Genomic DNA, 21,928 nt, shown 5'->3' with positions numbered 1-21,928 from the left:
GGAACGTTGTTTTCGGTAAATGGATTTCTTAAAGGTAAAAATGGAGGAGAAAGCTTGACGGCGAGAGCCAATTTTGGATCCAAGCTTGAGGTGGGAGCCAATTCCGGATCTAAGACGGAAGATTGAAGAAATTCAGAGGATAAGGTTAGGGGGGATATAGTTTTGAAGGGGGGGGTTTTTTTTTCAAGGGAATCGAGGGGGGAGCTAGTTTTCAAGCTTTTACAAGGTTACCAGTTCGGTTTTCATTGGAGGTTTTTGAAGATCAGGGGAATTAGAGAGAGGAGCTTCATGCTTCGGGTCAGGGAAGGAAAGACATAGAATTTGGATTTTTCTTCTTGGTAGAGTTTTGGGGAAGACTGAGGCAATCGCTGCTGAAGTCAGTGTTGTAATGGTGAATTGGGATTTTTAAATGAAGTGGGTTTCAATACTCTTGACTGTTTTGTGAAATCGAGTTACGTCTGTGATTGAAGGATTAAAAGGGTGTCTATAGGATTGAGTATGCGGAGTGAATGAAATTTATTGGGTTAATCTAACAAGACAGTCAGTGGATACAAGATCGTAAGTGCAAAGCAGTATTGAAGGTTAACAGTTTGGGTTGTTCGGGGTTCTCTGTAACGTCTAGAGACCTACCGGCTGGGGCAAAAAGGACTTCGACAAGCAGTCGAAGAGCACCCGTATAGATTTACAATACATTGTTGCAGTCGTTTATATTCCAGCAGTCAAAAACTGATAGACTGCTTGACTATCGGCGAATCTCCATACTACCTTCTACAGCCAGACGCTCGGCGCGTTCTCGAGCAGGAAAGCACGTAATACGACAGCGGTATGTGTCAAATCTCTAACTCTTGAAGAAAATATTTATATATATATATATATATATATATATATATATATATATATATATATATATATGTGGAGGAAGGACTATGCTTGTATTGCGATGAAGAAGGCCACAGAGCTGGAAATTATTCCAAGAAGCAAAATCGACACATTGTTATGACTAAAAGCACGTTTGTTCAGGAAAACGAGGATGCCCAGCTACAATAGGGACTATGCGGTTGGACAATTCAATACCACAACAACAATCAGGTTCTTCTCTTTTCGCTTAGCCTGTCCATTATTTTACCATTCGTCTATCTTTTGGCCCTCAAAACTAAAAACCTTAGTCTTATTAGATTTAGGAGCATCTGCTTGTTTTTTAGATGAAGAATTTGCTAAGGATCACAAGATTCTTCTAGTATGAAAACCTAAACCCGTTCAAGTAGAAGTAATAGATGGACGATGTTTATTGTCTAGTAGTGTCAACCATGAATTAGAACCTATGGAGGTAATGTTTACAGACCATAGTAGTTATATTATTTTTAATATTATTAGAATCCCATCAAACCCTGTTATTCTTGGTCTTTTTTGGTTAGAAATGCATAATCCATCCATAGATTGGAGGTTACGAAGGATGATATTTCCTATAAAATATCCTAAGAATAAATTTGTTAGAAGATCTCAAATCAAAAAATCCTTATTTATTGGAGCAAGAGTGTTTGTAACATCGTCCAAGGAAGGCACACCGTTTGTCATTTATGTGACTCCAACTAGTAGAGAGAAGATTTTGATAGCAAGTATATCAGAGCAATATAAGGATTTTGAAGACATGTTTCAAAAGAAGAATGCTGACATGTTATCGGAGCATCGACCATACGATTGTACCATAGACTTGCAGGAAGGAGCACAACCACCTTTTGATCCAATCTATAATTTGTCGCAGATGGAGTTAGTGGAATTACAAAAGTATATTGACAAGAATCTAGCCAAGAACTTCATTTGTCATTCAAAGTCGCCAGTTGGGGCACCAATCTTATTTGTGAAGAAGAAAGATGGTTTGCTATGAATGTACATAGATTATCGAGGTCTCAACAAGATGAGAAAGAAGAATCGTTATCCATTACCTCTGATATTGGATCTTCTAGAGTAATTTGGACATGCAAGGTTCTTTACAAAGATTGATATAGGAGGAGCTTACAACCTCGTGCAAATCAAGCAAAGAGACGAATAATAGACAACTTTTCATATAAGATATGGCCATTTTGAATATAATGTCATGCCTTTCGGTCTTACCAATGCTTCGATAGTCTTTCAAGACACGATGAATGACATCTTTCAAGAGCACCTTGATGATTTTGTTGTCATCTATCTTGATGATATTTTGATATTTTCCAAGAATGTAGAAAAGCATGAAAAACATGTTCGTCTGGTCTTTAAAATTTTTTGCGAGTGTGGACTTTATGCCAAATTAGAGAAGTGCTTGTTTAACCAAACTGAGATGGAATTTTGGGAATTCATTGCAACTACAAAAGGTTTGAAGATGGATCCTAAGAAGGTGGAAGCAATTGTATCATGGGAAGTTTCAAAGACGATTAGAGATGTACAATGCTTTCTTGGCTTTGCTAACTTCTATCAGATCTTCATCAAGAATTATTCTCAAATTACTGCTCTGCTCACTCGGTTGACATGTAAAGACAAGGTCAAATGGGGACCTCTAGCAGAAAAAGTATTTCAAGATCTTAAGATGGCATTTACTATGGCTCCAATCTTGAGATCTTGATACATTTGGACTTTGCAAAGGCCTTCTATTTGGAGACCGATGCTATAGATTTTGCTATAGGAGCTGTACTTTCGTAGATAGGTGCACACGAGAAGCTTCATTTGATTGCGTTCTACTCTTAAAAGTTTTCTGCTGTCAAGATCAACTATGAGATCCACGATAAAGAATTTCTTGCAATAGTGGATTCTTTCCAAGAATGGCATTAGTTTCTCAAAGGAGCTGTGGATCCGATGACCATATATATAGATCATAAGAATTTTGAGTACTTCATGTCGACTCAAGTTCTAAATTATCGTCAAGTTCGATGGAATATATTGCTATCCAGGTTTGACTTTGTTATTCTTTATTGACCTGAGAAGCAACAAAGACTATCTGATGCATTATCAAAGAGATCGTATCTAGTGCCAAAGGCTGGAGAAGCAACGTTTGATCAACAGTGTACAACATTGTTGAAGTCGAAACAATTCAAGCTTTACTCTATTATAGTACCAATTGATGTTGACTTCTTCAACCAGGTACGTACTATAATTATTAGAGATTCTGTAGCCCTCGATATCATGCAACGTATCAATAATGACAAATACAAGGTGAAAGGAGATCTTTTATACTTTGAAGAGCAGTTGTATATTCCAAAGGGACCAACACTACTTTAAATTCTCCAATCTCAACACGACTTTCCAACTGCGGGACATTTTGGATTCAATAAGACCTTGGAACTTATTTCTCAAGATTTTTGATGGCCCCAAATGTGAAAGGATGTCAAGAATTTTGTCCTCTCATGTGACATTTATTCAAGATCCAAGAATCCTTGGCATCATCATTATAGTCTTCTTCAGCCATTGCCTATTCCATGTCGGTCATGGTCTTCAGTTTCGATGGACTTCATTATGGACCTGCTACCATCAAATTCATTTGACAACATCTTTGTTGCGGTAGATCGGCTTATAAAGATGGCACACTTTGTCCTTTGCAAGAAAATATTTTCAAGCAAAGACACAACAAGGCTCTTCATTGATAGTGTGTATTGATATTATGGTTTACCAGATGATATCATGTCGGATCGAGGAACCCAATTCATATCAAAGTTCTAGAGATCTTTCTTTGAGATATTGAAGGTGGATATCAAGCTTTCTTCGGCTTTCCATCCTCAAATTGACAGCCAAACGGAACGGGTGAATCAAACTTTGGAGCAATATTTACGATGAAGCATCAACTATCAGTAAGATGATTGGACTACATATCTATCGTTAGTTGAATTTGCATATAACAACACCCTTCATGCGTCGACTCAGCAAATACCATTCTTTTCCAACTATGGATATCATCCAAAGCTTGATTTATTGAGTCCGTTAATCAATAACAACCTGGCAGCTGAAAGATTTGTGAAACAACTATCGGAGCTTCAAACTACGTTAAAGCTTCAATTGCAAACCGCCCAAGAAGCTTATAAGGCATCCGCAGATAAATTTTAAAATCATGCACTTACTTTCAAAATTGGAGATAAAGTATGGCTGCTTCAATGGAATATCAAAACCAAGCGATCATGTGATAAGTTGAACTACCAGAGATTGGGACCGTTTGTCATCCAGAAGCAAATCAATCCAGTGGCGTACCGTTTGGGATTACTAGTTGCTATGAAGGTACACTCAGTCTTTAATGTTTCTTTGTTGGAGCCTTATCGAGAGTCGTCTTTTCTTGGAAGAGTACAATGTCCGCCATCTAGTATTGAAATTGAAGAACACGAGGAATACGAGGTGGAAAAGGTACTAGATTCGCAACATACATGGGAGAAATTAGAGTACTTAGTATATTGGAGCAGCTATGATATCAATGAGCACACATGGGAACCAACAAAAAATCTTATCAATGTGTTGTAAAAGGTACATGAGTTTTATTGATACTATCCTCAGAAACCTAAGCCCTTTCGATGAAAGTTTTTCAGTGAAGTTCCTTCTCCTTGAAGTCTCTTAATCCTTGGCCTTAGAAAGAAGGGAGAGAAAGAACCTCTAAAAGACATAGTTAGAGACTATAAATTTGTAACCTGATCCCATTCTTTCATGTTTAGTGCTTATATTTTTTGGTCTGATATGAATAGTCAAAAGATAGATACTATACGAGTCATGTTTTTTCAACTGAGTATCTCACACAAACGACCCTGAGATGAAGAATCGCCTGTACCACAAAGACAACGGAGGATACCTAGTAACAGATCACTCTTGATTGTGTTTGTAGTAGAACCTGCCTACCGTGATCTTTTCGAAGGGGTGTTTGCAGGGCATTTTCACAATGAAGACACGGAAGTTCATGCTTCATTAGAAATTGAAGGCATAGAATACTATCGTTGGTTACTAGGACCAATGAACTACTTACCGTGCGAACAACAATTGGAATATATTGCAGACACTATGCGACAAATTTTTAACTTCTTATGTTGGTACTGACTTGCAATAGGAGTACTTCTCAGAGACCTCAAAGTTAAAAGGAGGGGGGGATGTCAAGGACATACACTAGGAAGTTGTAGAAGATTCTAGAAGATTATAGAAAAGCTTTGTAGTTTGTAGAAGCTACTTGATAAGTTTTCAAGCTCGTGGAAGCTGCTTGAGAAGCTTCCTAGCTTGTGGAAGCTGCTTGAAAAGTTTCTTAGCTTGTAGTATATATAAGAGCTGAGACTGAGGGGATCCTCAGTCTCGACAACACATCTCTTGGAGCTCTAGCTCACCTCTCTAGTGTTGTTCTTGTACTCATCTAATTAATCTAGTTTTTGCCGATTCTTCTTGAGCTTCTTGTTTAGATTTCTAGTCAGTATTCTAAATTCGTGACACCATTCCAATTTCTTTCTTAATATGCATATCAAGTTATTTCTATTTTTTCATCTTTCTTTGAGAGAAGTCTCACTTACTTATTTATTTTTATCATATTCTTGTCCTTGACATTAGACTTTACATGCAGCTGAGGCTCTTTGTTTGCCAAGAGACTTGGTACCAACTTAGCAACTTTTTTCCATATATACATACAAAATACGTCAATTTCATTGAATCTCTCTTTGAAGAGTGTAGAGATTTCAAATAGGTTTGACCTTAATCTGTTGTAATGAGTCACTTTAATAATTCTTACAATGTCCTCAATGCATTCACCATCCAACATTCATCCATGGCATATATCCATTAATTTGTTGTATTATTCAAGCTTAATTAACTCATCACTTTATTAACTTTGTCAAAAAATCAAAAACATTTTATTTATGTTTTTTTAATTTTTCTTTAATATATATATATATATATATAGGATTTTGTTTATAATGATTTTTTTATGAATTCATTCAACTTTATATCTCAACTTGAAAATTCATTCAAAATATGCACGGTTTTTTTTTTAAAACACATTGTTGCAAATTTTGTGATTTTTTCAAGAGGTTTTCTTATAGTAAGAACTGCCCTCCCTATCATTATCTATTAACCATACTAAAAAAATTTATAAAACAATTATAATATGTATGTGTGTGTGTATATATATATATATATATATGTGTGTGTGTGTGTGTGTCTGAGAGAGTTTGTGCGCACGCACTTCATTCATAAATTATTGAAATGCTCACTTAGGCATTTTAGGTAATCAAGATACATGTAAAATATACAGACTTAGAAGATTTAATTGAATTGGATGTGTTGATTATATTTAATGTGAAAAATGCTGAAAATAACAAAAGAAAGTGACCTTTGTAGTCCCATTCTCAAAATACAACTCTTATTTGGTTCTGTCTGTTAAACTCATACACACACACATGTGAATGAATTTGTGTGTGTGAATATATATATATATATATATATATATATATTCAAATAACTATGTCAGTGCTTAATTATGTTATACTGTCATGTGTTATGTTTATTCCTTCATATTGCATGCATCTACACATAAATGTTCATTCGTTTTGTTGAATGTATCTACAGTGTTATTAGTTAATATGGTGCTGTATCAGTTATTTTGTATTTTGAGTTTATATACGTTTTATGTCTTAATTAAGTAACTCGTACAAAAAAATTAAATGTTGTATCATATCACGTATATTTTAGATGATATGAGTTCTTGTAAAGAATGAATTCCTAACTTTTTGACGTAGACAATTCTTTTATTATTCAATCCAACTCTTAGCATCATAAATGTTTTCAGCTAATAACAACCATCTAGCTATAGTAATTCTATTCCAAAAGGCATTTTCAAACGAAATGATTTGCTTTCTCATTAATTGGTCACATCATGATTATATTTGTTCTATTTTGTTTTGTATTTTGTATTTTTTTCCTTTTTAAATAGTTTTTCTTTATATATTTAAATGTGCAATGAGACCATTATCTAGAATCCTTAAACTCTCATCCAAGAAAACAAGCAAAAGAAAACAAAAGAAAATCATTGTGAAGTTCATTTTTACTGGAATTCGTAAAAATAAATAAATAATGAATTTCAAAATCAGCTTATCTAGAAGCAATGTTTTTGAATGAATTATGTGATTTGAGTCTCTGGTTTGGTAAAATTTTCATTTCAGTAGAACATATCACTTTATGAAAAGTACTTCTACGTTTTAAACAATGAAAAAACGTTCAAAAGTTTGCATATAATTAGTGTTTATTATCCGAATTGTTGTATAATCATGTAGTTTTAAAGTACTTTCCATAAAGTTCATATAATTGGTATTGTACGATTCTGAAAGAAAGAGAGACACCACAAGGTTGGCACTTGTGTGCTGTAAAACTATTGCAAAGTTGTTTGATTGTTTGTTTGGTATTACTTCTTTTTTTTTATTGTTATCATTGCTTGGTATTACTTTTTTTTTTTATTGTTATTATTCTTTGGTATTAATTTTTTTATTGTTATTATTGTTTCGGAGCCAGTGAAATTGTAATTGGTACAAAGAAAATAATAATAATAATAATAATAATGAATGAATGAATGAATGAATGAATGAATAATCAGTACTCATTTTTTTTCATATGCTGACAGGATTAAAATTTTAATTTTATTGTATGTATATTTTGTGTGTGTGTGTGTGTGTGAATTTATTTAATTTACCCATCTTATGATTAATACATATAACAACATCATTTTTCATTAATATTCAAGTATGGTTTGTGTTTCTGTCCCTTTGAGTATTACACGTTCATTCAAATTCAAACTCAATATAATATGAAGAATCAACGTATACACAACATGTGGTTTTTATGTAAACAAATGATTTTACCATGATTTGTAGCACTCCACGTCTTTCTTCCAATTTCAGTCTTTACTGGGTCAATAAACCACTCTCATGAAGCACAAGACGCATGTTATCAGTGGCATAAAACTATCATCCATCCACACCAAATCAAAAAAATTCATCCATAATTCATCCGCATCCACAAGAGTAAGAGGGAATCTCATCCAAACACCAGCCAATCACAAGCGCACACTCGTTAAGGTGAATTTGAATTTGGTTCGGATTCCATTTTTACACAACCTGAAGACCGAGGCACCAGGCTCGGTTCCGAGCCTAGGGTCCAAGGCCTCCAGGTCAAAAGGATAATACCCCTTTTCACACATCCCACCAACTAAACGATGCGAAGGACCAGTCTAGCCAACCCAAAAGTCGAATCCAGATCCACAAATAGAATCGCTTCTACATGTGAACGGAGACCAGGGGCGTGTTTACACTTCCGGAGAATATCTCTTTATGCAGGACACTCTTTACACCTCACGGGCCAGTCATTCCCCACCATCGCATTCGGATGGGTGACGTCACTCCCACTCGAATTTATCAGGGAAAAAGCCAAAAGAAAAAGGCAAGAGAAAGTAAAAGGCTTCGGGTGCTTTGCGTGAGCATTAAAACGATTGGCAGCCCTTTCCTATCCCTTCAATGGATGAAATAAAAAATCATCCATTTATATAGTGACCAGCATTGTGCAGGCTCGTGATTCGTCATGGAGCTGGTCGACGTGGACGTGGGGAAGTTGGATGGAGTTTTGTTGATTCGAGGTGACGAATAGCGCCATTCGTTGATTTAATGGATGAAAATTCGGTGCCGCGGTGCCGACGTCGCGAAGGGAGGAGGCCTAGAGTCGCAATCGTGGTGAACAATCGTGCTGCGTTTTTTTTTTTTTTTTTTTTGTATGGGTTTTTTGCGGTTTTTTTGGGTTTCTTTTCTTTTTTCTTTTTTCCTACCGTTGCCGAGGCACCGGATTCCTCCCCCCGATCCTGCCAATAAAAGCCGGTGAAGATCGCGTCGCAGCTCCCATGAACATCCCACTTCCAGCTATTTCCAGCTCGCTCTACCATGAAAGCCCGCTCCCAATCCCAAATGACTGTGTACAACAGTAAAGTATAGCACCCGATCGCATCTAATTTTGTTCCTCCGCCCGCGTTCGTCGCACAGGCTCGAATCGTCCCCGTGGGCTTGAAGTCCCCCGTTCGCTGCTGCCCTCGTCGCTCCATGCCAGGCTGAGAAACCTGCGGACCATGGGGGGTCCAGTTGACTAGGCGAGCCAGGTTCCGCTGTGCCTCGGAGACTGGTCTGGGTTCGTGCCTGATCGCTGGCAGTGTGCGAGAGAGTGGGTGCCGGAGGAATTGTTGCTTGGAAAGAGCGAGAGAGAGAGAGAAAGAGCGATAGGGAGGGGAATGTTAGAAGAGCCAAGACGTGTGCGCATCTTTAGCGCGGCGTTTGATGCTCTTGAGCTCCTTGCACCCGGCTCGAGATGTGATCCTCTTCTTCTACTTGTTCCCTAATCACTGTTTAGCGCCGTCGGCTCACCCTCAGTCCCACTCAGCCTGGCCTCCAGCAAGCTAGTCGCGCATCAGTCTCTGATTCATGGCGCTTGTTAGCATCTGAGTGGGTGGGTGGTGGACTGTCGCGTGGTGGTTTAGGTGATTGGGTCCCGGTTGTGGGCTTGAGGGACGTGGTCTGTGGCAGTTGTAGGGACCAGTGTTTGTGATGGTTCAGATGCAATTCTCGTCTCGATACCCGGATTTTTGGTTATGATCACTGTTGTTTTTTTTCTCTGTTTGCGAGGCGGTTTATTGCTTGCAGTGTGAACCTTTGGTGGCTGTTTTCATCTCTCTCACATTTCGTAGATTCTCTTACTGCCTAAGAATGTGTCGTTACCGCACGAAGAGTCTACTTGATTAAAGTTTTGGACGAGTTCCGTAGTCTGGACAGGGCAGGTTTTCTTCTCGATTCTGGATTTTGGATTTCTTTTGTTTCAGAGGTTGCTGCAAGATCACCACAACGGCACTTATCAGTGCCACGTTCTTGCCTAGTGCCGTCGGAAAGAGATTGAAACGGTTGCAGTTAAAGAATTTGACTAGCTATCTAAAACTATGCCAGTGAACGAAATGGCAATAGAAAGTGTGATCCTATTCTGCAAGGTTCGCGATCGAATCAGTAGTGTTACTATTCACCCGACCCTCTAAGCTCAGGAAGGTATTGCGCTGGCATCAATCGTGCAGGAGGTGTCTAGGCTTCATCCATCTTCAGGAATCTCTGGGAGCGGAGGCAGGAAACTGGAAGCAGCTATCTTACTGACAAGTCAGGAGATGGATGGTACCCATTGTTGTGACTGAATTAGCTCTTCAAGGTTGAATAACAATGCCGGGTCCTTGCTTCTCATGGGCGAAATCTATTTCTTTCAAAGCGAAGTCAATTTCGTTCAAGAGCGATTCTGGCTCGGACATATCGCATGAGTCTCGTTTCGGTTCTTTCTCGTCAACTCCTCTCAGAGGTGATCATCCCAAGTCCCCTTCTCGCAGTAATGGCTGTAGTCAAGGTTGTACTCCTTCGATCGCCAACCTGAAGGAAATGCTGCAAGGGAATAGCACGCTGCTTGGTAGCAGATCTGTGTCTCATCCCTCTACCTGCGAGAGCCTTCCGAAGGACGAAGTGGTCGTCCACAAGACCAAGAACGCTGATTCCCTGCACCGTGCCCCACTGAAAACAAAACCCACCAGAAGTTTCCTGAAACAGTATAGCATTTCCAATGTACAGGAAGCTACCAGGACTTCGAAGGAGCTGGTCAATACTGTCGCGAAATCTAAGGACAATTTGTGTTTCGTGAAAGGTTGTAGCGAGTGTAGCATGCACTGCAATTCAGGTGAGGGTGGGATTGTTATTCGGGATACTCACCATCATGACGCGCTCTCTCCGAAGTGCGTTTATCCGAAGTGTGGAGAGGCTTTTTCCAAGCCCGAGGCGCTGGAGATGCATCAAGTCGTCCGACACGCTGGTATGCTCCCAGATAACCCGTGCCCTGAAACACCTGTTAAGGGTATTGAGTGATTGTCCCTATTTCTCGAATAGTTTTCTTTGAATTTTCAAACTACCTCTCGGGGTTCTCTCTATTAACGAACCCTGATGACTGGGAATCTGCATAACCATGGGTAGTGATTGTTAAAATTTTGGTGGGTGGAACAAGTTGTAGTTCCTCGATGATCATGCTCTCCATGTGCGCCCCTATCTCTGTGTTTGTGGACATACGTCCGGTTTGTGTGTTGCTTCCCCAATAATGGGATGCCTAGCTCACAATTCAATACCTGTTGTAAGCCTGGGCACATAGAAATTTTTCTTCGCTTCTTAGGTAGACTAATTCACTGATTATCCAATTTGTCCATTGAAAGGACGGTATGTAATGAAGTCATGTCTCGCAGCATGTTGTGGAAAGCAAGTTTGGTTCATTTCAGTTACTGATTAAAATCTCTGCATACGGTGTTCAGAATTAAATCAAACTTAGACTCACTTCACCCACAAGTCACGTGACTTCTCTACGCAGTACAGCATCTAGAATTCTTAATGACTACGGCACTTCTGATTTGAACTTACTTGGGTTCCTATATCCGCAGTCTCGGAGCTCGGGAGAGGAAATCCGTCCCTTAACGTGATAGAGATCATATTCAAGACAAGTTGGTCGGTCGAGGCGCCCTGCGTCAGAATCGAGCGAATTCTCAAAATCGACAACACAGACAGACACATATCGGAGTTTCAGAGCTATCGCGACGCTGTGAAGAAGTCAGCCAGCGACGAGGGCATGCAGCATGAGCGATGTCTAGCAGACGGGAACGAACTCCTCCGATTCTACGGCTCCTCGTTCGTTTGTAGTCTAGGAACCAACGGGTCTACTGCTCTCTGCAGCATGGCCTCTTGCAACGTCTGCAGTATCATTCGATGGGGGTTCGCGGTTCGGAATGAAAGAGGAATCTTCACTACTGCAACTAGCGGCAAAGCTCACGAAATCATCACAGCGAGGGAGAAAGAGAATTGGAGAGGGAAGCACGCAATGCTGGTCTGCAGAGTAATCGCAGGCAGAATATGCAAAACCTTAGACAAAGCCTCTAGATTCATCGATGCTTCCTGTCTCCCCGATGGCTACGACTCTGTGTCCCCGGGCATGGCAACGAATCTGGACGAGCTCACTGTTTTCAACCCGAAAGCTGTACTCCCGTGTTTTCTAGTTGTGTATAGTTTCTAAACTCTTCTTCTTCTTCTTCTTGGTGTGATCAGACTGGTTTGGATTGCTTTCGCATTGTATTGCAATCTAGTTAGTGTGAGGCTCTCTCTCTCTCTCGTTGCAGATGGTGATCCCTGGACACAAGCCTAGGTTCCAGTTTTGTAAGATTAAAAAAAAAAAAAAAAAAAAAAAAAAAATGTAGAATAATTTTCATTGATTCATGAAGTGGGCGGTACCCCATTGTGCACACCTGTGTCTACCTGAAAAGGATAACATCAATCCTGATTGCGGAAATCTTCAATATTCAAATAATTATGGTGGCTCTTACAAAATAGAATCAGATTTTTGGAAACCCATAAAAGTCTCCAGAGGATTCTAATTTTTTTAAAAAAGTTCTAAAAGATTATGGAAGCATTTAAAGTATTTTTAAAAAGTAATGTACATATCTAAAAGATTTTAGACAATGCTAATATAAGCTTGTAACAACAAATTGTAGTCATTTGTTAGTAATTTGTTACAATATGTCCTTGTTGGGAGTTAAAATAAACCTCTATTAGTTGGAAGGTTATTCTAGTTCACAAGTGAATTATTATGAGAATTTTAGACATTATAGCTAATAATCAAATCATTCTTTAATCTTCTTCAAACTCACAAATTATTAAGCAAAACCCTGTCATTAACTCACATTTACAATAGAAATTTACTCACCACATGCATGTCCAAAGAATTATTTTTTTAATTCTTAATAAAGATATATATATATATATATATATATATATACTTGTTATTTGTTATTTTATTATTTTTAGTATTTTTATTAAATATTGTCCATTAATAGAAGTCATCCAAGTATAAATTATCATCCATACATAACTTCTCATTCATAAATAATTATTTCATCCATACTTAATTTCATTCTCGATTAAAAACTTCATTCTTTAATCAATCTCACCCAATACAAAAACTCATCCAAAACCTAATTCAATCCACCCTAATGGAGTGCCCTCTGGACCCTAACTCATACTACAACTTGTATTCAATTGGTTTTTTTCTAACTCATACTACAACTTGTATTCAATTGGTTTTTTTCTAACTCATACTACAACTTGTATTCAATTGGTTTTTTTTTAGTAACCAGTAAAGGTCTTGATGGAGGGCCTCTGATTTACTCCTTGTGGTGTCTTAGAACCGTCGGAGATGCTCCAATTGCTTCGCCTACCACTCCTGAACGGATCTACTGATGTCAAAGTATGGATCCTTTCAAAATTCAAGCCAGTACTTGTACTGCATTGATGTCATGTACTTCACCATGGTAATTTCTTAAAATCAGTGGTTTTAACTTAAAACTTCAAATGATGAAGACTTTTGATTATATATGTACATATAATCACCATGGAAAAATAATGTTTAAGTTTCAAACAATGTGTCTTTACAGTCCATATATGAATATATATATATATATATATATACACATACTCTCATGGTCCAAATCTATAGTTCTAATGGTGTGGTAATCTGCACACCAATTCAGAATAACAAATACTTTATAGAATCTGGACGATCATAAAAATTACTGCAAGTTGAAAACAATGACAACAAAATATAATAGTAACATCATATTTGTAGCAAAGAAAAAAAAGAAAAAGAAAAAGAAATGAGACAAAAGGACAAAATTAAGAATAATATTAAAGAAACGGGTACTTCCAGAGAAAAATATGACTGGACAACGGGAGGGCACATTATGTGGCGTAATGCTCCGAGACCAGGACCATCTCCTCAGAAGCCTTCGGGGCAGTGCTGAGCTGTCTGTCCAGCTGGGCCATACCGCCACGGTGGCGACGAGGCTCCAGCCTGGCAGAGAGTTGGCGGGAGCAGGGGCGGGGAGCTGGTAGTGGTGGCCCTCTGAGTTAAAGAGGTCATCGTCCGACGAAAGTAGACGTCATCTTCCGACGTGGCAGGGTGGTGCAACCAAGGCATGGAGCTCTCATCCATTGTGATTAGAGAGAGGGTGGGGGGTCCCTATCTGTAGCTTGCAAGGCGAAGGGGGGGGGGGCTTGCACTATAGTAAAATCTGTCCCTTAAGCACACAACTCCCTGTCCCAAACCCTAAGTGCACCCCTACCCAACTATGTATGTGCATGTGTTTATATATATGTATATATATATATATATATATATATATATATATTACATAGTAATGAGTCTTGTTTATTAATATATACATGTGTGGAAAGGGTTTGATTAATTGTAAAATTAGAATTCAGCATCAGAAAATACATGAATCGCCTTAAATAGAATGTACTGAATAGTGCAATCTTAAAATAATTTATGTATTTGTTGTATATATAGATAATGATGATGATGATGCTTATAATGTTGATTTAACAACAAAATTAGGAAACTGAAAATTTGTACCTTTAATAATAAAGTATCCTTAAATAATCAAAATACTGCATTGTAACTGCAATGTATACATGTGTGTGTGTGTGTGAATTTATGCATGTAGTTGCAATGCATGTAATAACATGATCCTAAACACAAATTATGTCATAAACAAATCATAAAATTCATGCAAAAAAGATTGTGATAGCAGTTTTATACATCATAATACAGTCATTTAACAATGCACCCCTATTATTGAACACACACGCGCACACACACACATATATATATATATATATATATATACTCTACTTTCACTTTCACTTTGAATGTAAGCTTTCTGTGCAAGTTAAAATGGATGTTTTATCTCTTGTCTTATTTTTTATGAACTCATCCTAATAATATATTAATAAACGATGCTCATAGAACACACACATAAATAACATGACTCATAACTGGGCTTTTTTTAAAGCAGAATATGGATTCCCCTTAGAATGCAATAATTTGTTTAATTAAATCCACCATTGAAGTACATAAGAAGCATACTTTTTGGAAAGGGGGGTTGGGTGGGTAATGTACAAATCCTGTGTCTGTAAAACCAACCGGAATCTTCAGTTTCAGAGATGAACAAAAGGATCACAAAACAATGAAGGGTTAGAGCCCGACCAACGAACGATCGATCGAACGAAATATCGAAAGGACGAACAAACGAACGAGCCCGACGGAACGAAGACGACGAAGAGGGCGGCGACGAGGAGGCTGAGCTTGTGCAGTCGTAAGAGCAAATGGAAGGGTTTGGTAGGGGCTTTGTCCACGGCGTCTGGAAGCCAGTGCATCATCATCAACATCAACATTAGCATCAACATCAGCATAAGCATCAGCATCATCATCAGCATCAACATCGTCACCAGTGCCCTCCCTCCAGCTCATCCCCTTCTTTGAAAGATAGTAACCAGGAAATGAACCCTTTACAAAGTGACGCCACCAGAAGTACCTCATATTGACGGATGATCTTTCGTCGCAGCAATTATTCATCGATCCTTCCGTGTAGGAGGGCCATTCTGAAGGGGAACATGGTGACTGCCACGGACAAATGTAGATAAAAAAAAAATCGACGAGCGACGAATGGCATCGGGTCCGTGCCATCTTTATCTTTTTCCCAACGGGTCTTTTAGCTGCCTGGCGGAGGCTTGTTTGCTTGCTGGGAATGGCGATGGTACATTTGTTTCGGCTATGGCTGTGACGTCGGGGAGGCGGAGAGGAGGGGCGTAGCAGTAGTCGTAGAGGCAGTCAGGTACACTGGAGCATGTGCGGAGGATTGTTGGATGTGGCAGAGGGTGCAGTAGTGGGCAGAGAGACAGCGAGTGAGGGGGAGCGAGTATAGGGCGTCGCTTGCGACGGGGTCGCAGATCTGAGTAGGATTCGAGTTGGTTTTGTTTTATTTTTATATTGTAATTTTCTCGGAGGGCGTGAGGGTGTGGGAGTGGCGCGGTATTAGTTGCGGAGACGTTAGAAGGTGAGGTGAGGTGGAGAGAGAGAGGAGGGCTTGTTGTTTATGATGGCTATGGAGGGAAGGCCTGGCGTGACAGGGCCTTCGAGTCCTTGCGCGCAGCTGAGCTTGTTCGTAGGGCAGGGACGGTGACCGGTCGATGGGCGAGGTGTCCTGAATTTTATGCGAGGGTTCGATTTTGGTGGCGTTGGTTTTTGGTTTGGTTTGGATTTCAGTTTTGAAGAAGAGATTTAATGACAAATCAATTCCGACGGTGTGTGTTGCAAGCCAGGGCTGTGTGAGAGGTTGATGTTTTGCTGCCACTGGATTTAGTTCCTATATTGGATGCGAGGGAGTTGAGATTTGGAGCGATGCACGTGTCGACTGGCATGACTGGTTAATGTTTTTTTTGTCCAGTTGTGTCCTTCATCTCTCTGTGAAGTACTTTGCGATTTACACTGAAATTCGAGAGAGAGAGAGAGAGAGAGAGAGCTGAAGTTATCCTCTTACGCTCAGACCATCACAGCTGTAGGTTATGAGCTAGTATGTTTCGGTGAATCAGTGCTTGATCTGCGAGTTGATTGATGTAATCCGTGCCCTCTGTGGATCTTCAAGCTCGGAATTGTCTTGTGGTGTTGTGCAAGACCTAAGTAGGAGCTAGCTGTTCTATTTACGTACATAACGAGTGGTTGCATACTGAGCAAAGAGGCAATCGCGGAGGTTTAGCGGGAGATCCTTCGATCAGCAAGCTGCATCCTCCAGAATCAGATATACTGAATCAAAGGGACCTTCTTGGAGAAATTACTTAATAGTGGTGACGCACTAGGCGGATGGTCTCTCTAAACTGCTTTCTACTCTTCCGTTGTATTTCGACGGTCCGATGATGAGGAGACTTAGCTTTCAAAGTTTCCAAGTCTTAGTCCTCCTCCTAACCTGTATGAGTGCAAACAATTGCCGCCAGACATGCACGTTTGGTCGGCCTCTTCTCTCTGGCTCAGCTGAATCAGTTTCCAATGGAGTGGTAGGAACTACCACTTTATCGACCGGTCACGAGAGTATCTTGAAGGCTGTCGAAGTAAGTCTCTGCCGTTCTTTCCTTGCCTTGATGTTATATTACTTCGGTGAGCTCCTCCATTGTCATTTGGATATGTCTGCTTGACTGTCGTATATAAGGGGAAATTCTATGACTTGTGAGGCTTCTTGTGCTGGCGACACATCTAATCTTTGAATAAGCTTTTGTTTGAGAAGTGCGACAATACATCACGATATTGTGTCTGTAGTTCTAGGCAGCTCTAGGGTCTGTTGTAAAGTCTCTCCAACTGGTAAACGAATGTGCTATTATATCTTTCTAATTTTAGTCTTATCCTGAGACGATGTGCTTCGAATGCTTTCTATTTCCTTTTCTCCTTTTGCACGGGAGAATGATCTTGTATTCTTATGTACAGAAGCTTTTGGCTGAATTTTGTGACTTCCAAATTTTGCAGACGGAGGGAAGTTGTGCTAACAATTATAAAAACTGGAAGAATCGGCCTCATAGTGTTTCCATCAGTGAATTTGGTGCCGTTGGTGATGGAAAAACTCTTAACACGCACGCATTCGAGAATGCCATGTTTTATCTCCGCACGTATGCGGACAAGGGTGGGGTGCAATTATACATTCCTGCTGGACGATGGCTTACTGGGAGCATAAAGTTGATCAGTCATCTGACGCTATTCTTGGAAAACGAAGCTACAATTCTCGGATCTCAGGTAGGGCTTCAGCATTTCTAATGTGTCAACTGGCTTATGGTATACCGATGCTCATTCAGGCGAATACTGCTCGTTTGCGATGACACTACTATGAGTAGAATCCTACAAGTATGTACTTGTTGAAGCTCATACAATATGTTAGCGTCCAATGTATTCGAATCTTTTGAAGACTATTTCAACGATTTTACCATATATGATGAGTGTAGCATTGCGTCATTGTATGTTGAAAGACAAGTAGCATGATTATATTCTACAGTTGATTGACTAGCCCTTAATTTTCGGATATGAAGTAGGGGTTTAATGTACCCTGCATTTGTGTATCCTCCATTGTATGAGAGGTCTTACTTCCGAAGCCTAGGTGCCTCATGCCTCAATCCATTTGTGCTTAACCTCAGGACTTGAAGGATTATCCTATTATTCCTGGATTGCCCTCTTATGGTCGAGGCCGTGAGCTTCCTGGTCCTAGGCATAGCAGCCTCATCAATGGCGAAGGGCTTGAAGATGTCGTTATTACAGGTAGTAACTTGATGCTTTTAAAGCTCCTATCTTTGAAGACCACGGATTTTCAGGCAATTATCGTCGCAGCAGCATATGTAAATTTCAAGGCTGTTCTTTCAGCTGCTTGGTATGTCAAGATGCCAGTCTCCTAGGTGATTAATTGCTCATCTTACTGACTGCGGCAATGGCATTCTCTCCAGGTGACAACGGAACGATTGATGGACAAGGTGCTGTATGGTGGGATGCTTTCTATAATAAAACGCTGGATTATACTCGGGGTCACTTGGTCGAGCTTATTGACTCTAGCGACATCTTAATCTCTAACCTTACTTTTCGAGACTCACCATTCTGGACGATTCATCCGGTCTACTGCAGGTATTCTTGGAGTGAAAAATTTAACATGCTTCATTCTTTTGAAAGTTTCATTGGACCATCTTTTCTCTGAGCGAAATACAGATGTCGTAGGCAATTCAGACTGTCGTTTGTTAGTCTTTGAAGAATATCTATCAAAGCTCTGGTCATCTCATGTGCTAACAAGTAGTCCCTTCGCTGCCACAAGATGTTTTGAAACAGAATGATTTCCCGAAATAGAATGCGTCAGCTTGTGGAACTGCCTTCGTCACTTTTATGTTAGGACTCGTTCATTTACGAGTTAGAGTCAGTACAAGTACATTGATTCCGTGCTACTGGTGGGTTTGCTTAGGAATGTGGTGGTCAAAGATATGACTATTTTGGCTCCTCTCGATTCACCAAACACAGACGGCATTGATCCAGGTACTGAATCGAGTAACTTGATGGCACAGTTTTATCTGCTTAACACTGATGGGTCGTCTTTAGTAATTTCTGGGCTGAACTCTTCATGAAGCACCTCTTTTTGAGGTTAGTGGGATGTGTTTGCTCTTGATATCTGTTTGCACTTTTTCCCACCATTTGTTTATACACATTGCACGGATCCCAGCTACTGACTTTACAAGCCTTGAATAACGTGCGATAGTCAGCTTTGGAATTGGCCTCGTTCTGCTTGTTCTTATTGATGGAAGGATACGTGATCAAATCAATGCGTGGAAAGGTTTCATTGTTTTGCTTTCAGAATTAATGAACTCGAAAGGCATGGTCCCCAGATTCAAGCCATAATGTGTGCATCGAAGACTGCTATATCAGCGTTGGTCATGATGCAATTGCGATAAAAAGTGGTTGGGATGAGTATGGAACCTCATATGGCATGCCTAGCAAACACATTGACGTCCGACGTATAACCGTGCATTCAAAAACTAGTGCCGGAATCGCTTTCGGCAGCGAAATGTCTGGAGGCATATCAGATGTCAAGGTTAGTATATTATCCCTGATGTGCCTCATCGACCGAAGAGATTGCAATTTTTTAAATTTATTACTTCACCCCTCGATAATACTATTGGAGAAGCTTTATATTATGATCAAAATGGAGTTATATTTGTGTCAGTTGAAGGAAGATTTTAGAATCATGAAGGTTGCTCTCGTCTTAATACCAGCAGAAAATTCATAAGCATGTTACTCCAGATAACGTAACTGGTTAGATTTAGTTGTTCAGTTTTCATAAGATTAAGCAGTGCTTCATAAATCGTTACCCTTCATAACCGTTATTCGACGGCGTCTCCAGTCGGGAATATCTACGTTCTATGGATCCAGAAAGTTAATCACCAGCTGAATCTGCCGCGTCCTGTTTTAATTACGTCGTGCAACTTCAGCAGCGTTGAGACTGCACACTCATTCCTTTTATGTTCTTCCGCAGGTTGACCACATGATGATCTTTGGTGCTAGATGGGGCATACGTTTCAAAACTGGACTAGGCCGTGGGGGCTACATAAGAAACGTAACAGTGGACAACGTGGACATGCACTCCGTGGGCACAGCAATCGCTTTTACGGGAAATTATGGAGAGCATCCTGATGAAAACTGGAATCGGACAGACTACCCCGTGATTGAAAATATATCAATTGAGAATGTGGTGGGGGAAAACATAACTCATGCTGGCCTATTTCTGGGACTTCCTGAGTCTCCCTTCCACAACATTCACCTGGCCAACATAGCTCTTGACGTCAAGTCTGAATCCGACGACTGGAACTGCTCATCAGTCGCTGGAACCTACTTCTTCGTTTGGCCCCAGCCATGCTCAGACTTCACTAAGGAGGAGCAAAAGACCTAGATTCCTCACTAGTTCTGATTCCTATAGAGCGCGGATGTGGAAAGGCTGTCGACGTGAATAGGCGTCAGGTGTTGGAGAGTCCAAAGCTGCCCCTAATAAGTTCCTTGTGGAACACTTCCAGGTTTGTATCAATTTATTGCTTAGATATACATTTGTAGGACAATCAAAAGTACGGTCTTACAGATGCATATCCAATGTCCTAATGTGTAGTATATAAGGCTTGTGGGTTCGATGGAGCTCTTGGTATTGATGAGTTGTTGCTTTACTGTATTTAGTGAAGCTATAGGCTGAGTTATTTTTTTGACGGATATCCTGTAATATAATGATTCCAACACTGGTTCCATCTGGACTTTGCCCAACTTTCTGTCCAACTCCCCTTCTCTCTTACATTTTGTGCTGCAGTTTCTTCATAACCGAAATACTCAACCCTTCACTTACAACTTCCAAAAAAATATTGTTTTCACATAAAAAAGCACATGTTTTAATCCTTTTACACACATAAAAAAACAATTAAGAACAGCATGGTGTACAAGAAAACCTAGATTGTCATGGAGAACTGTCTACAAGCAATCACATCGACACCATGTCCGTTCAGTTTTCTAATGCCTGTTGCTAATTTGTTGTAATCTAAGTTGGTTTTGATGGGTCTAGTTTACCTTAAGATATGTTATCCATGTTGAGAGGATATCATTTGTACCATCAATTTTAAATGAATGTCAATCAAGTTATCCTAAAATTAATTACAATGTTCGATTTTGGAAACCCACCAAATTTTAGACTGATAAATTCATTCTTGGAAGATCAGTTTGACATGGTTTGCTTAAATTTATTGATAATGTAATATATCTTTTCTCTGGTGAACATAGAACTCCATACTTATCCTTTTTTTTCTTCTTTATTTTATGTTTCTATTCCTTACAAAGAGAAAAGAAGATTCTGTAATGTTTTCAGCTATGAATTTACTGAATTGTTATCTCTACTTTGTTGTAACTGAAATTGAAACTATTTCGAAAATGATCACTTGCAACTGCGTACTTATTTCAATAGCATTCAAAGATTTGAAGATCAAATAAAAGATAGTATTTGCTCTTTCTTTAATTTTTGGTTTCTATTTATGAAAGTGTCAAAATAATAGGTCCATAACAATCTTAAACCACCAAAGGATGCCAAATTGATACCAAGAGATTAACAATTCAAACCCCAGCAATGAAATCTTCACTAGATGGATGCTAGCACAAAGATAACAATTCTTTAATATGCCAAAAATTAAAATAAAATAATTATCCAGTACCAATATCCATCAAAATAACCCATTATGTACTTATAATGTATTCATTGTGTTTTCAATAAAATGTCAAAAATTATACACAACAATGATTCTTGCAGTTGGTGATAAATGTCTTTATTATCTCATGTGTGAACATTATAAAGTCAAAAAACGCATTACTTAACCACATCTAAGACTAGACATATATAAGCTAAGAGTCTATCACAAATGTAATAGGAGGGTCATATTCACTTTCAAATTGCTTTCTTATCTTGACATTGCACTATTCAAGATGACCA

At 39.2% G+C, this 21,928-nt stretch overlaps 2 protein-coding genes across 2 annotated transcripts; both read left to right on the top strand.

The window, feature by feature from the left end:
* The first annotated feature begins 9,080 nt into the window (after positions 1 to 9,080).
* Positions 9,081 to 12,260, top strand: LOC112277014 (uncharacterized). Its single transcript, XM_024508942.3, has 2 exons — positions 9,081 to 10,845; positions 11,459 to 12,260. Exons 1-2 carry the CDS (start codon positions 10,212 to 10,214, stop codon positions 12,082 to 12,084), a joined length of 1,260 nt encoding a protein of 419 aa, XP_024364710.1. The 5' UTR covers positions 9,081 to 10,211; the 3' UTR covers positions 12,085 to 12,260.
* Positions 12,261 to 15,633: 3,373 nt separating this feature from the next.
* LOC112276742 (putative polygalacturonase) lies at positions 15,634 to 20,721 on the top strand. Its single transcript, XM_024508376.3, has 7 exons — positions 15,634 to 17,009; positions 17,419 to 17,682; positions 18,078 to 18,198; positions 18,381 to 18,555; positions 18,884 to 18,954; positions 19,302 to 19,507; positions 19,949 to 20,721. The coding sequence occupies exons 1-7, from the start codon at positions 16,815 to 16,817 to the stop codon at positions 20,360 to 20,362; spliced, it is 1,446 nt and encodes a 481-aa protein (XP_024364144.1). The 5' UTR covers positions 15,634 to 16,814; the 3' UTR covers positions 20,363 to 20,721.
* Positions 20,722 to 21,928: the final 1,207 nt, after the last annotated feature.

Source organism: Physcomitrium patens, chromosome 24, assembly GCF_059467195.1.
Source record: "Physcomitrium patens ecotype Gransden chromosome 24, ASM5946719v1, whole genome shotgun sequence".
NCBI lineage: Eukaryota > Viridiplantae > Streptophyta > Bryopsida > Funariales > Funariaceae > Physcomitrium > Physcomitrium patens.
This window is presented reverse-complemented; position numbering and strand designations above follow the sequence as displayed.

Bases quoted from the DNA above. Each gene is read 5' to 3' on its own strand.
- LOC112277014 (XM_024508942.3), top strand. From the start codon at position 10,212: ATGCCGGGTCCTTGCTTCTCATGGGCGAAATCTATTTCTTTCAAAGCG. The intron at 10,846-11,458 runs GTATGCTCCCAG...CTATATCCGCAG, and splicing joins TCAAGTCGTCCGACACGCTG to TCTCGGAGCTCGGGAGAGGA.
- LOC112276742 (XM_024508376.3), top strand. From the start codon at position 16,815: ATGATGAGGAGACTTAGCTTTCAAAGTTTCCAAGTCTTAGTCCTCCTC. The intron at 18,199-18,380 runs GTAGTAACTTGA...CATTCTCTCCAG, and splicing joins TGAAGATGTCGTTATTACAG to GTGACAACGGAACGATTGAT. The intron at 18,955-19,301 runs GTACTGAATCGA...CATGGTCCCCAG, and splicing joins CACAGACGGCATTGATCCAG to ATTCAAGCCATAATGTGTGC.